The sequence below is a fragment of the Euprymna scolopes genome, chromosome 15 (genome assembly GCF_053919585.1).
Source record: "Euprymna scolopes isolate OS-2025 chromosome 15, ASM5391958v1, whole genome shotgun sequence".
Taxonomy (NCBI): Eukaryota; Metazoa; Mollusca; class Cephalopoda; order Sepiida; family Sepiolidae; genus Euprymna; species Euprymna scolopes.
In genome coordinates, this window is record NC_136496.1 from 80,557,869 (window position 1) to 80,573,593 (window position 15,725).

Consider the following 15,725-nt stretch of genomic DNA (forward strand, 5'->3'; position numbering starts at 1 on the left):
ATACAGATTTAATATTTATTATTATAGAGCCAATATACTCTATCGATTATAAACAGCAGAAATAAATCACATCGAAACACAATGTCTGACAGACAGAAAAAGACAGCTGCAAGAAACGTAACGAGCGTTTCGAAATAAATCAACCGTCTAGACAAGAATTTTATGAATACTTGAACTTTCCTTCTTCCAAATTGAATGGCACAAAGCCTTAAGTTAATTGACAAAAAAAAAAAAAATAAATAAATAAAAAAATAACTTGGCAGGCAGAAGTTGACTTAGAGCTCTTGTACACATGCACAAATATAAAGTTATATGTTAAAGTCTGTTAAATTTAATATTTTATTTAAATATTTCAACGATACGATATTTCTGACGATAGCTTAAATGGTAACAACTAAGACTGGAATGTTAAATGTCTGGGGTTTTATTCTAGCTGATAAAACTCAAGTCATTTTTTTTTTTTTAACTTGAAAGCACTACTATATATTAAGTACAATATAATAATCAATAGAGCTCTATATGAACTAAAATATCATATTTAATCATATTTTATGACCAAGCAATGCCACAGAACATAAATCCATGCAATTTGAATTTCTAATTGAATCAGAAAATTTTAATATTGATTTACAATAAACAGGGTTCCTTTTGCTAATGTTTATGATGAACGAACATATATTACTCCATAAAGGAGGACATAATGCTTGAGAGGATGGTACCATGACCACAGAACCTATACTACCCCCACCCAGAAAAAACTGAAGATAATGCCTAGGAGGACGGTATTATGATAACAAAACAGATACTATACCATACTACTTCCTCTAAATTGGCATTGAAAGATTATATATGAAAATTTTACATCTATCATTAAGATATCCATGTATGCTTATAGAATAGTAATTTCAAGGTTATGAGGATTTATGAAGCATACAAACGATGTTTTTTTTTTATATTTAATATTCTATTTTTATATTTCAAACGGTCCTCTGCTCTTGATCATAAAGTGTAATGAAATAAAAATGAAAGACGTTTTCATTCTGCTACATTTTGTGGTCAAGATTGGAGGACCACTTGAAATATTAAAATAAAATATTAAATATAAAAAAAAAAAAAATACTTTGTTTTTATGCTCCATAAACCACTCATAACATTGAAATTAATATATATAAAGAATATGTGTTATATTTTTGGCATATAAGGGCTGCAAAGATTTGGGTGTTGTGAATGATAAATACAGACTAATCTCTCTCTCTCTCTCTCTCTATATATATATATGTATATATATAAATAAATAAATAAAAGGCAAAATGTGTGCTAGTGTGTGCGTTTTTTGTGTATGTCCGGCAAAGGCTTTTGGAGGGGTGGGGGCACTCAGGGCGGCCACTGTTGCTTGGAACTTTTTATATACTCGCTATATTTTAACATCTACGATTTACAAAACGAGGTCGCGTGTATCTTTTATTTGAACGACTTTTACATCCTCCACGTGTTTGTTTAGCTTTTACGTATATAAGGGAAACTGAATCCGTTTACAAAGAAGTCTCCCTGGCACTTCTGCCGGGACGTCCAGAAAAGAAACGAGCTCTGATCAATGCGTGAAAACCCGTCATATCAGACAATCGCTATTCATTTGGACACTTCCCTTTTTTATGGAGAGCTGGTTCTCCCCAACATCTTGGGGAAACTGGCTTGCAGCCAAAGTTAAGTGTGGGATTTCATTCCTCCATCGCGTGATGTTTGACCTCATTAAATTTACGCACCCGTCACTTAACTTTTTAATCGTTTAATTTCAACCATTCTTAATTCTCTGCCCTCGTAGCATCAAGGTGAGTTTTCAGGCTGTTCATCTCAAGGCTTCGGGTTTGAGCCTACCTGCCTACCAAAACTTTTTTTTCTTTTACACCTACAAACACCCGGGGCACCATCGCTAGTATATATATATAAATAAAGAGCAAAATGTGTGTGTGTGTGTGTATGTTTGTATGTCTTGCAAAAACTTTTGACACACGTAACGGATCCTCACGAGATTGGTATCGTTTTCAAGCTCGACCCTTCCTCCTTCACATTACGGGTTCGAGCCTGCCTGCCTGCCACCTACCACTTTTTTTCTTAACACCTTTCTTCGCCCAAACTGCCTACTCTTGTTTTGATCCCCCCCCCTACTACTACCAATTTTTTGAACCCCTCTCTCTGGTTCCTTTCTATACCTCCACTCACCAGGGCAACACCGGGTACCCCCGCTAGTAAGATACCCAATCGTTTTATAAAATATACTGAATTTCTCAATTCTTCAGTGATAGGTTTTTGTCTTGACATGAGAAGACCACTATGCTGATCCTAACTGGATTTATGCTGCCATTTTGTTTTGTTCTTTATTTTATTTTTGCTTGGGACAACTATATTTTTCTATTTCAAGAATAACTCTACAGTCAAGAGATTATGCAGCCAGCAATCGCTTTTTCTTTGACGGATCTGAACCAAAATTCAAACTGGCAGGTGAAAATTTTGGGATATTTAAGAATACAGACACTACACTCAAGAGGTTATGGGCCGAGCACACTTCCACTGCAAAATTTAAGACAAGACTATTTTTGAAGCTACAAAATTGAATGACTTCAGCATCACAGAGTTATAAAGGATTTTCTATAAGTAAAAGCACACAAAAAGGTGTATTAATATGATCTGAACTTATTTTATTGTAAATATCACCATGTTTCTATTAAGATACTCTTACCTGAAACCAAAAATTAATCAAAAAAATATAGAGTTGTTTGAGATGGGTATTATTAAAAAATACAAGGACATATAAAAAAACGAAGTTATAAAAACAAACAGAAAAACATACAAAACAAAGCACACAAACAAAATAAAAAAGGAAAACAAAAAAGAAAAAAATTCAAACATCAACATAAATTAACTTAATAACATAATGCAATTGCAGATAATGTTTTAATCCTGTTATGCACGGAAAAATAATCATCAATAAAATATTAGAAATATTGGTTAAATCAAAAAATTCAGTTCCCAAAGTTAAGACGCTGGAAGTGGACTTGGTTTAGCTAAATATGGAATGAAAGTCACTAAGCATGAAACGAAATACGAAACCAGATAGAAACTTCTTGTTTTATCATGAAACAAAAAAGTAACAAACTTATTTTTTTACATTTCTTTAAATATTTTTTTAAATACATTCACATGGAAATAATTAAAGAAATTATTTTTTCACATTTCTTTAAATAAAGTTTTAATATTTTTTTTTAAATTCTGAAACGTAAAAAATAAAAGTCTATTTTTTTTTTATTCTTTCATGATAGCACAAGAAGTGTTAAAACTAAAATATTTTTTGAAAATAAATTATTTCCATATGGTTTTGTATTTCGTTTTATGCTTAGTGACTTCCGTTCAGTATTTTAGCTAAACAGTGTTCACTTTTGACATATTAACTTTGAGAACTGAATCTTTGGATTCAACTGAAATATCTTCTTCAAGTATATATGACACGAGAAAACATTTCATACAAAAAAGTGGAAACTAACAAAAATCTACAAAATAAAAACAATTAAAATTAACATTTTGAACCAATTAAAAATGTTATTATTTTTGATATTATATATCACATTAAAAAGTGTCTTGATTTTAATGCAAATAAACCCAATACTATAGACTTTCTGAAAATTCCACAGATACTTTCTTCATTCAAAATATTTTTTTTTACAGTTTAATAAAGTTTAATATTATTTTAATAAATAAATAATTATTAAACTTAATTTTATGTGATAGTTTCATTTTATAATACAATAAAACTAAAATATTAATTTTTATCTTTCTTTTTACTCCTTTTCTTTTACAAGTTTTAATAACTAACTAAAACTTGTAATTAACTTGAAAAAATCAGTTGTCATCTGCTTCTTGTTAGTATATAGGATACTGTATTAATACTACTGCAACATTGAGTTTGGACGGGTTATAACTTTGATTTATCACCTGCATATTTGCCGTATTACAATAATCTTTTATTAAATAAAAACAATGTTGTATCTGTATCAAGCTAAAAGTAAAAACTACACAAGACACACAGAAAGCCGATTTATTTTTTCGACATTCCCTTGACCAAAATATAGACATTTACAACTTCCATCGTTCGAACACTCTAGATTGTCTAATGTCTGCAACTGAATCGTGCATTTATTAGTTATTAATTTCTTTTTATTTTTGTGGCAATTACTTGGTGGCCCGGAGGTAATGGCTTAGCAAATGAAGTCATAGTAGATTCGTGGTTGGGTTTGAATCTCCTGACTGGCAGGAATTGTTACCTCCTACACTGATGATTGTGTAAGCATGAAACACTAGTGTCTGTAGGTATAAAAAGAATAATTATTATTTAATCATATATATTTAATATTCATTGTTTTGGGACTCACTAGGAACAGAATGCGTTGAGAGGGAGCAGCATTTAGAGAGATATTTAATGTTATATAGTAATCCGTTAATGGTTTTCTTTCTAGTTCCCATAAAAAACGAGAGAGAGAGAGAGAGAATGGTAGGAAAGGGTGAGAGAAGGGAATAGAGAGAGAGAATTTTAAAAGAAAGATGTTACACAAACTTTTTAACTTTTCTATTTTGTTCTCATGATACACCATGTCATCATGCCAGTATAATTAAGGAAAAATGCCCACTAAGTTGGCCACTAGTGTACTGTAAGTTGAAAACTCCCTATCATAGACTTATATAAAAATAACAACAAAAAAAAAAAAACACAGCAGTTTATCCGTCAGAACAACAGAGATTATCTGATCATCCTAGGGATAATGGATGAAACTGGTTTGTGTAGAGCAAGCCTTACTCTCCATCCCAACCAGCCTGATCCTGCAACAGGATCGAACCAAGACAGCTGGAAGCCAGGTGAGATGCAGAAGTTGCCGGAAGTATCAACATCCTCCTACATACAACACCTGGTATTCCCAAATGGTCACCCATCTGGTACCGCCCAGGCTCAACATTCCTGGACTTTGGAGATCTAATGAGAACCGGTATTTCAACATGATTAATCATAGACTTTTCCGTCAATTTTCGAAATGTGAAGTCTTGACTACTTAAACATGTTTAATTCGACGTAAAAAATTCAATTCAATCGTAAATAGCATCAGAGTCCTGCAAGAGATCTGCAAACAAGCCCACAATGGAGGCAAGAATGAAGATTGTGCGAATGATCGGCTGGGATACTTGCAGATGCTTTGGTTCTTTCATATCTAACGCGCAGTTGGTTAATTTCAGTTTCAGAGAACTGCCTGATGCCCCTCTGACAGGCAGATCTCCATTCATTTCGTTGAGAAGAAATTCGTTCAAAATCATGAAAAAGAATATCTGCATATGCCAAATTCTTTTTCAACTTGTCCTTAAAGTGAAGCAGTGGTCTACCCACATTCCACTGTTCACCATTGTGCTCGCCGTATATCGCTTTGGTATCTGGTTGTCTTCCATACACAAGACATATCCTGCCCAACGTAGCTGTGATTGCATCAAAAAGCTTTTAATTCTACCAATACCGCAGCACGTGTATAGGTCTGCATTAGACATCCGATTGCTTAGGGTGAAGCCACAAATTGTTCTAAGACATGTTTTTGTGGAAGCTTCTGAATGTGACTGCGATAGACTGTCCATTATTCTGATCCATAAAATAGCGATGTTAGCACAACTGCTTAATACACAAGTACTTTAGTTCTTAAGCTAATCCCCCTATCATCCCATAATCGATGGCGCAGTTTCCCAAAAGCAGTAGTTGCTTTCGCAATTCGATTAATGATTTCATCCTCAAGAGAAACATTCTAATTTACCTTACTACCAAGATAAGTAGAATGAGAACCAGTATTGCAACATGATGCTCTGCACCTATAAAATAGATACATTGAGCTTTATTCGAAATTAACAGTGATTCAGGTTTTATGAGAAGTCTCAACCTGTTAAATGAAAACGGTATACATTGAAATTAACACTATTTCAAAAATAAACATTTATAATATATATACATACACTCCTATAAATTTTCTTTTTTTGTGTATTGATATTCATATTAAAAACCAGTTTTTCTATTTATTTAAAAAGAAATACAACTTTCTTATGGGTCGTGGAAATGCATTCATCTGCAAAAGATCTAGCTAATTTGCATATTCTTTTAAAGATTCATTTTAATTAACTCCATATTAGTTTTTCGGTTTTCTTATGGGATGGTCATCTTTAGTTAACTTTTACGTGTAATTATATTCATGCAGATATTTTACATGATTTATACTTGCATAATATTTGCATAAAAATGTTATAGTAAACACAAACCTGTTTCTATATATATATATATTTATGTATGCGTATATATATATATTTGTTTGAAAAATGTTGCCGACCAAACTCCTCTTTCAGTTTTTGGTCTACAGACATGAAACTTTATAGGATATTCAAACCCATGCAAAACTTTATATTTGGATTTTAGCTGGGGAAAATCGATGCAAATGTGTGAAAATTAAAGAAATGGAGTTTGCCAGGTGAAGGTCAAACGACGGCATTACAAATATGCATGCGTAACGTAATAGCTATTGGTTTATGTTTAAATTTTTAGCCTTCAGCAAACATGTCTTCATAGCTCAGGTATTAACATCAAAGGCAAATATTAAATCATAAGCTAAACGTTTTAGTTTCGATTCTCGGTGGTGGCATACAAGTCTTTTTTTATTATTTAAATCATTATATATATTGGGTAATACGAAATCTGCATTAATCAAAATATCATATTTAAGCGTGTTTTACGACCGGGTAATGCCGGGGAGCCTGCTAGTATATATATATATATATATATATATAATTGATATGTAGTTTGCTTGAAGCATTGTGTGGGATAGGTATGTAGTAGAGAATTAGAAGGCTATCACAATGTGAGGAATGAGGTATAGTCGTTGTTAGACAAAGACAAGTGGCGATTTACAAATCAATAAGTACATACATGTATGTCCATATATACATATATTTATTCAGTTGTATTAAATACAAATGTCTAAATTGTTATGTCTGCGACAATATCCATTATTAATTTCTGAAAAAATTCCCTTTTCAAATGGTAGACATGATAGATCGATTCAAAGCATGCTAGATGATGGAGCGGAAATTGGATGGCTGTATGGAGCCTCGGAACAAATGTGAGGAAACGGTTTAACATTTTTTTTCTTCCTTTTTCTTTATAAAAAATTTTTTGTATATATTTTATAAATTTTATTTATTTATTTTTTATTTTTTTTAGTTTATAACTTGTTGCTTTAGCGTAAGCTTTTTTAATTTTGTATATTCTCTGTCTATTTTGTTGTCTTTATTGTTATTTTTTTCTGCTGCTCTGTATTATTCATTTATTTGTTTAATTTATTAACATCCTAGCATATTCAGTGGGATGACTTGGTGTATCTAGGTCACGTAAGTCGCTAGTAGGCTGGTACTGGTTAGCTTTTGGAGGAGAGAAGTGGAAGGGGGATGTGAGAGAAGAGGGGAGGGGTGCGGGATGGGGCGCTCTCAGTCGGCTGTTGGGGTGTTAGGTTAGGGGTGTGGTTGTCAGGAATAGGAAGATAGCTGGGAAGCAGGGCGCTGGATTGACATTCCTTGGGAATTGTTAATTTATTTATTTTAATAAAACTTATAAGTGGTTATAGATGGAACATTTTTTTTCTATTTAATTCTTTATTATTATTTGCTTATTAATTTATTTGTGTTTATTTGGGTTTGAATATGTGGGTTAGCTTAAATCAAACGTCTTTTTTTTTTAATTGGTTTATGTTATTTCAGCTATTTTTTATTATTTTTTATATATATTGCTGTTATTTACTTATTTAATTTCTTTTATTTTTATATATAATTCATATGGTCGGGGAGTTAGTGGTAAGGCTCTGTCTGAACTGTGAGTTAGTGTATGGGCGGTGTGCAGTGGTGTACCTGTTCTAATGGGTTAAGGTTGTAATGGTAAGTCTTTGGTGGGAGGCGTATGTAAAGTTATATAATGAATGATGATCCGAGCTCCAGTCTGTTGTTGATTTCTGGTCGTAATTTGGATATTAGTAATGATTCCTTTATACAAAGATTCCCAATATTGTGTTAATATATCGACTTTAATAGATATATTAGTGTTTTTGCAGGTGTTTAGGTGTTTGTGGAATGACGATGCTTGTGTTTGTGTGTGTTCCTTGATTCTTATGTGTAGGGGTCTTGTGGTGCTGCCCATGTAGAATTTTCAGCAGGCAGAGCATTCTAGTTTGTAGACTACATGTGTGCGGTGGCATATGGTTGCAGGGTATACTGGGCAATTATATAGATAGATAGATAGATAGATAGATATAAATAAAATACTCAGGTGGTTAGATATATTACTTTAAAATCCCCCCCCCCTTATTACATTTTGATCTTTTTTCTTTTTCTTTTAAATTTCTTTTCTGTATTTATATAAATATTTGTATTTAAATTTTCAACTTAATTGTTTTTTTGTGATATCACACTTATGTGTTGAGGATCTTTACTTTACTTTCAATTGTCACAAATTCATCAGAACTCAGATCTCGATTCTTGTTTAATGAAAGGCTTCATAATCTTAACGAATACCGGCAAGTAGTAATATATGATTCTGAAAAATGCCAACACCAAAATGAAACGGTAAAAAAAAAATAAATAAAAATAAATAATAACTCTGGAAGATATATATTCACACACACACACACACACACACACACACACACACACACACACACACACACACACACACACACACAAAGAAATTCTTCAAAATACACATTTTTACTGCAAAATGGTTTCTAAGATAATAAATATATTATTTAAATTGATAAGAAATATTTCAAGCTTAAAAGAAAAGTTTTTTTGAATAAAATATTTGAATTTTTATGTGGTTTAAAAAGTTGCTGCTTAGTCAGCAGTTTATTTTATTAAAGACTTCAAATCTTTCCTTCTGATGATGAATATTTTACTATCCAAAATTAATTAGAATGTTTAAAAAAAAAAAAATAAATGATTTTTTTTCATTAATAAAATATTTGCATCTTAACATGGTTTCAAAACAATTTGTTTATTCAAAATTTTTACAAGAATATTTTATCCCAAGAATTCAAATAAAAAGAAAACAAAAAAAAAAACAAAAAAACTATTAAATGAATTTATATGACAAATTTAAAGTAATAAATAATTATTTAATAATTTGCTGCAGTTGAATTTTCAATTAAAAAAAAATAAATAAAAGATAGAATTTTAATTTCAGATAAAAAGATTAAATGAGAAAAAAATTAATGCCAGAAAGAAAAGGAAGAGCAAAAACGAAGCAAAATCAGCAAATGCAGCAATAAAAGAATCATTCAAAAATTAATGCTCAAATTGACGTCTGGAACAATGAGCATGCATTGCGGCAGAAAACAAACATTTTTGCATTTTGCATCAAGAGCAATGATTGCGATCATTACTATTCATACATTCAGTTAAATATCTTGTCATAACATTCACATAAAAAAAACAAATTAAAAAAAAATTTAAAAAAAAAACAAATTAAAAAAAAACAAATTAAAAAAAAACAAATTAAAAAAAAACAAATTAAAAAAAAACAAATTAAAAAAAAACAAATTAAAAAAAAACAAATTAAAAAAAAAACAAATTAAAAAAAAACAAATTAAAAAAAAACAAATTAAAAAAAAAAACAAATTAAAAAAAACAAATTAAAAAAAAACAAATTAAAAAAACAAATTAAAAAAAAAACTTAAAATAATTTCAAGCATTTTTAATGAATAAGACAAGAGAACAATAAAAAAAAGTTATATTTTTAATTTGCACTAATTTGCATATTTGTCTTAAATGAAATTTGTTAGATGCGCCCATGCATCTATGTAAGAGGTTCTGTCATTTTACCTATCTGTTGTCATACACGAGTTAGAAATAGTATATTTTAGATAATTCAACATATCTATAAAGTCCGCTTGGTCAATTCTCCAAACTTTGGAATACTCTTTTTTTGGAGTCTGTCATACTCAAGCTTAAAACATGCTTGTTGGTTCGTCACACTCAAGTTTGAAACATTTTTCTTGGTCTGTCACGCAAGATTGAAACAACATTTTTTTTTTGTCTGTTACACAAGTTTGAAACAGCATTTTTCTTGATCTGTCACGCTCAAGTTTGAAACAACATTTTCTTCTCTAAATACACAGATGGATATGACGAATTTCAAGAATATCCATCTTGGTTTTAAATCTTAATAATTAATAATGATGCCGCATCAATATCAGAGACTGATTTAATTGATACAAACTTGTGTTTCAGAAATACAATTATTTGGTAAAATATCATGGCAAACAACTTCATGAAATGTTAAGAAAGTGTCATCTATTATAGAATATCAAAGATAAAAAACATGTGAATAAAAAATTAAGATATTAATAATGATTTAATATGAAACAAAAGTTTTGTCAATTTCTAACTATAACAATCCATAAATTATGTTGAAGTACAACAAGACTTCAATACAATATACACAATGCTTCAAGCAAACTACATCACTCTCTAAAAAAAAATTAAAAAGTAGTTAAATAAAGCCATACGAAAAATAATATTTTGAAAGTTGACGTCTATTTATTTACCTTCCCACGAGAGCAGAGTTAGAAACAAAATCGGTTTTTAAAGTTGGGAAAATCAATTTATCCAATATGAAACACTCTAGGTGAGGACAAAAACAATTGCCACAGTCCAGAAGGATTTATACTTTATTAAACACAGAACAGATAAAGTGTAGTATCAAAACAGATACTACACTTTATCTGCAGCAAATAAAAAAAAAAAAATTACACTTAAAATAAACTAGGCACAAGGTCATCAAAATTTTGAGGAAATGTTTCATTGGACATCCTTGATTTAAAGTGATTAAAATACCTATCCTACTTAGTGATGAGACGATTTTAATATTTTTCCCTCAATTCCGATACAATTACTGATTCTGATTCCTTATAAATTTCTAAATATTTAACTATAAAATGCTTATTTTGATTTGATTAGCATACAAATACATCTTAAATCTGCGTATATTTTCTCAAAGGTAAAAAAACAGTTTTGTGGGAAGGTGATCTATAATTTTTAGTTTTACTAGAAATTTAAATAAAAAAAATTTTTTTTATTATACTACCAGCAGTGGAAGATTTTGTTTTGAATAAAATTTTAAAAAAAAATAAAAAATAAAAAAAAAGATAAAGGAATCGTTTTTTGACATCGGAAAATAGGCACAAATTTTTCCGATTCTGATACCTCAAAATGTTCCAACTTTTTCGATTCCCGATTCCAATTAAGCACCCAACACTGATCCTACTCTTTATCAGAATTACTACATAAATGTAGTAATTCAAGAATTAGTTTACTCAAAATGTTGTGTTATAAATTTCAATTTTTTTATGAATGTATTTATCTATATTAATACGATAGCGCGTGTTATTTTCTGTGTCACGCTTACATCCGGGTTGTTTAATTGTTATGCACTTCCATTTCTTGTCATAAATAATTTTACCAAGAATTCCTCATAAGTTTTGGTTTCAGTTTCGATTATAGATGATGGCACTCCAGTAATCGATTTTTTTTTATAAATAATTTTATAAAGAATTCTTCATAAGTTTTGGTTTCAGTTTCGATTATGGCTGAAGAAACTCGAGTTATATATATATATATATATATATATATACATATATTTTTTTCATAAGTTTTTATTTCGCTTTCGAGTCAAGCTAATGCACCCAAGTCATATGGATATTTTTTTGAAATAGCAACTTTACAATATATAAAAATCGATAGAACATAAACTCTATGATAATATGTACGAAATCTGCAAGAATTAAAATATCATATTTAAGTGTAGTTTATGACTGGGCTTTACCGAGCGTTCGTGCTAGCTTAGATAAATACTTTTGCAGTTTTAACAAAAAAGCTACAATAATATCAGTGTTTCCATTTACACTGAACATCTACAGAATGCCAACATCAATATATTACATATTAATAAGTCCCCTAGGGAATTTCCACAGGTCCCGCTAGTATACAAAGATTTCATAAGTATAAAATGGAGAGTGGAAGTAAAGCAAAAAGTTTGGGTAGTAATATAATGTAACATGGCCATTTCTTTTTAGCTGTGTCGTTACATTCCAAAGCTCTAGGCCCCACACGATGTCTGGTACCGTCGCAAAGGAACAATCAAATAAATAAAAATTCGACTTGGCTTTTTTTTTTAAAGTGCAAATGAAATGCATTTGTGGTCCTTCCAAAACACATTTTCATTATCTTTCAAAAATCTTTTCGCACACATTTTATAATTTGCGCCATATACCATGTGCTTTTTAAAAGTCTCTGTCCTCATATATATCATACATATATTCATTATTTTTGTAATACTACTAGCGAGAGAACATATTTTTTTTTAAAGAAAATCAAATAAAAAGGCCAATCATTTCTGGCATCGGAAAACAGGCACAAATTTTTCCAATACCACAAAAATTTTTGATTTTTTTCGACTTTGGATTAATTGTTCCAACACTAACATATATATATATATATATATATATATATATATATATTTCTTTTCATTATTATTCTTTATATAAATACAATTATATATTGCTACAACATGCAGACCGTTTCAACCATATTTGATTTCATCAGGCAAGAAAAATTAAAATACAAAAATTAAAAAGGTTCCAGACCTTTTCAAATTTCGAGGAGAAAAAATATGTCATGAAGCGAAACTAAAAACAAAGAATAATAATAAAAAAAATATATAATTTGCTCTCTTTGATTAAGCACTATCAACAACCCTTGATGAAATTCAATTATTCTTAATTTTTTAATATTTTTCTACCTGGAATAAATATATATATAATTCTTTGTTTTTACAAGTGAGTCACCAGTTATGAAGGTAACACACGCTGAATTGTGAAGCAAGGGTTACACAATCTCTAGCCACTCTTCTCCTGAGTCAGCATGTCATACGTGCCTATATTTTCACAAAGGTAAAGTACACTTTTGAGGATTATTCAGAAATTCTAGTTTTACTGATAGTTTAAAAACAATATATACATTTCATTTTATCATTAGTATCAAAAATGGAAAATTAAATTGTGATAAAAGCAAAACCAGACAATTTTTGACGATTCTGATTAATAGTTGCAAGGCATATTGCCACTTGTACTACTATCTGTGATTGTGTCTGCAGAGAACTATGTAGCATTTTTAATTCAGTTTTATTTTTTAATTGTTCAGAATTCAATCAATTCTACCTGATAAAAAAAAATATGAAAGAATGATCTGTTTAATTATTAGCAAACCAGGAATCTGTTAATGAATGTTTGTTTTACTAAAGCTTTTTTATATTTTCATAATTTTTTTCTTATCTGATCTTGTATCATCGGGTCTGTACCGAATGGTATATATTGTCAGTACGGATCTGAAAATAGAAGATCAGATAACAAAATACTTGGATTTATAAGACCAAAAAAATCCAACCTTGATCGCCCTTTGGGGCCCGTGACACAGTGGATAGAGACACTGAATCTCTACAGTTCCAGAGGAGCATTGTCTGAAGATAGCGGTTTCAATCCTACCCAAAGCCGGTCAGAGGATTAGTTGACAAAACCATGGTGAGATGACAACTACAGAAGGCAGTAATTACTGAAAATCCAGCATTTCTATCCAGTCATGGTTAATGATCTGACGAAGGCCAGAGGAATAGTTGGCTGAAACGTTGTGAAACAACAAATATAAAGATGAGGATAATAGTCCGCAAATAAATAAAATATTGGATTGGTTCACCCTTTTTTTTTTTTTTTTGCTAAAAGTTTTTGGCAACTTTAATTTTTTTAATTTAATATTTTAATTTTTTTTCAACTTTAAGATTTCATTTTCGTTTTTTTTTTTTTCATTTCTTAGATAACTTATGTATTTCGGGTTTTAACTTTACTTTTTTTCTTTTTTTTTTTACATCAGCCATCTTAAAAAAATCTTAATGGAAAAGACAAAACATTGATGAACAAATAAACAATTCTTTCTTTTCCTTTTTCACACGACAACCATCATACGTTTTATACATACTGAAATATAGTTTGTTTTGAGATTGAGTTATGCTTACAAAAGAGTTTGTAAATTATAGTTTGTATTTAATTTATAGGCCAGACAATGACAACAATTCTGGATCAGAATGAACCTGAAAATAATGGCAATTATAGGGTTGATCCACATTCCATCAAAAAGTCCCCAAATTGGGGCCTCATCATCGATGCAGTTTGAGATCATACCAAAGATCCTTATGAGAGTAATTATGATTAATGTTAGTTAAAAGATCTTAAGAGATGCAATACCTAGTCTTCAGATGAGGATTAAAACACAGTAGCTGTTCTGTCTTAAGAGGAGTAGAACTCCTAGACTGCAGACATTTTTATTTTTGCTGCAATCCATAGTTCCACCTCTTTGGAAGCTGATCCCCACTTCCTCCTATTAAAAATAGACCTTGTATCTAACTTTGCCCTTGTGGGAAAGAAGCGTATAAATAGAGACAATTTACTAAAATGAACCGGCTTTTATAAATTAATTTTTAAATTATGTAACCATCAAAATTTATTAAGAAAAATATTGGACTTCTTAAGTGGATACAATAAGCCATTTAATAATACTTTATAAGATTTTTATATTCATAAACAAGATAACATTTGAGTACAAAGTCACAAAAGTTATCTCCATTGCTAAGAAACATTTTGAAGCACAAGTTATGTCCCATGCATTTCACAAGACTACAACAAAGAGAAAGATTTAAATTGAGGACGCTTACTGAGACTGGCATTAGTGACAGACAATTAAAACCTCCCCATTTTCATAGTAATTGTTCTAGTTGCAAATTTTTAATAAATCATTTTATATTACTGATCTACATAGAATCGTTTTCATCCATTTTATTTCTTCACATTTGCGCATTACCATTCACAAATCACTTCACAAGACTAAAATGGAAGATATTTTCTATGGACTAAGCAAGCTATGATGGCAAAATAAAAACATGTCAAGATGACAAAAAAACTATAAGAAAAACAAAACCAAGTAAAACACGAAAGAGAGTGAGTGTGGATTAAGTACGTACGCTTCTTCGATACGGGTGGTTGGGTTTAATCCAAGGGCTCAACAACTGCTCCACTGTGAGGAAAAGGGTGAGCACGAGAGCAGGCAAAAACAGAACAAATCAAAAGACATATAAGCAAAAATAGAGGAGAACGAAGATGTGCGGCTGACTTGGATTGAAGAGAAAAAAAATTGAAGCATGATTAAAAAAAAAAAAAAAAATCAACAGACAAATAACACAAATAGCTGTACTACATTAAGGATTAAACTTTTTTTTCTTTTTTATTTCGAAAATAAAACTAAAGTGAATTAAAAGGCAACAAAGGAAGCAAGTGAAAGTGCACAGTAAGTAGTCTTCATTTTTAGAAATTCCATGGCGGCATCTAGATCGAAGTTATTTTATTTTAAAGGGGAAAATAATTATGAAACCAAAGAATTAAAGATTTCTTAGAGATATTTGGAAATATGTAGATATTAGGCATCATTTAAGATTCTGTAGAAATTCCATGGCGGCTTTTCATTGAAAAAAACTTTTTTTTAAAGGTCAAATAATTATGAAATCTAAAAGT

The 15,725-nt window shown here is 30.2% G+C and overlaps 1 protein-coding gene across 4 annotated transcripts in view; it reads right to left on the reverse strand.

The window, feature by feature from the left end:
* LOC145293938 (sodium/potassium-transporting ATPase subunit beta-1-interacting protein 2-like) overlaps positions 1-15,725 on the reverse strand; it is a 249,386-nt gene that overhangs the window by 9,802 nt on the left and 223,859 nt on the right. Inside the window, exon 7 of one of the 4 annotated variants that reach the window (XM_080140793.1) lies at positions 15,179-15,231. The exons of 2 other annotated variants lie outside the window; for them this stretch is intronic. In XM_080140793.1, the coding sequence (XP_079996919.1) occupies positions 15,204-15,231 (28 nt within the window). In that variant the 3' untranslated portion in view covers positions 15,179-15,203. Of the gene's footprint in view, positions 1-11,229; positions 15,232-15,725 lie in introns of those variants that run through there. One more of the 4 variants, XM_080140794.1, reaches the window with a different exon arrangement.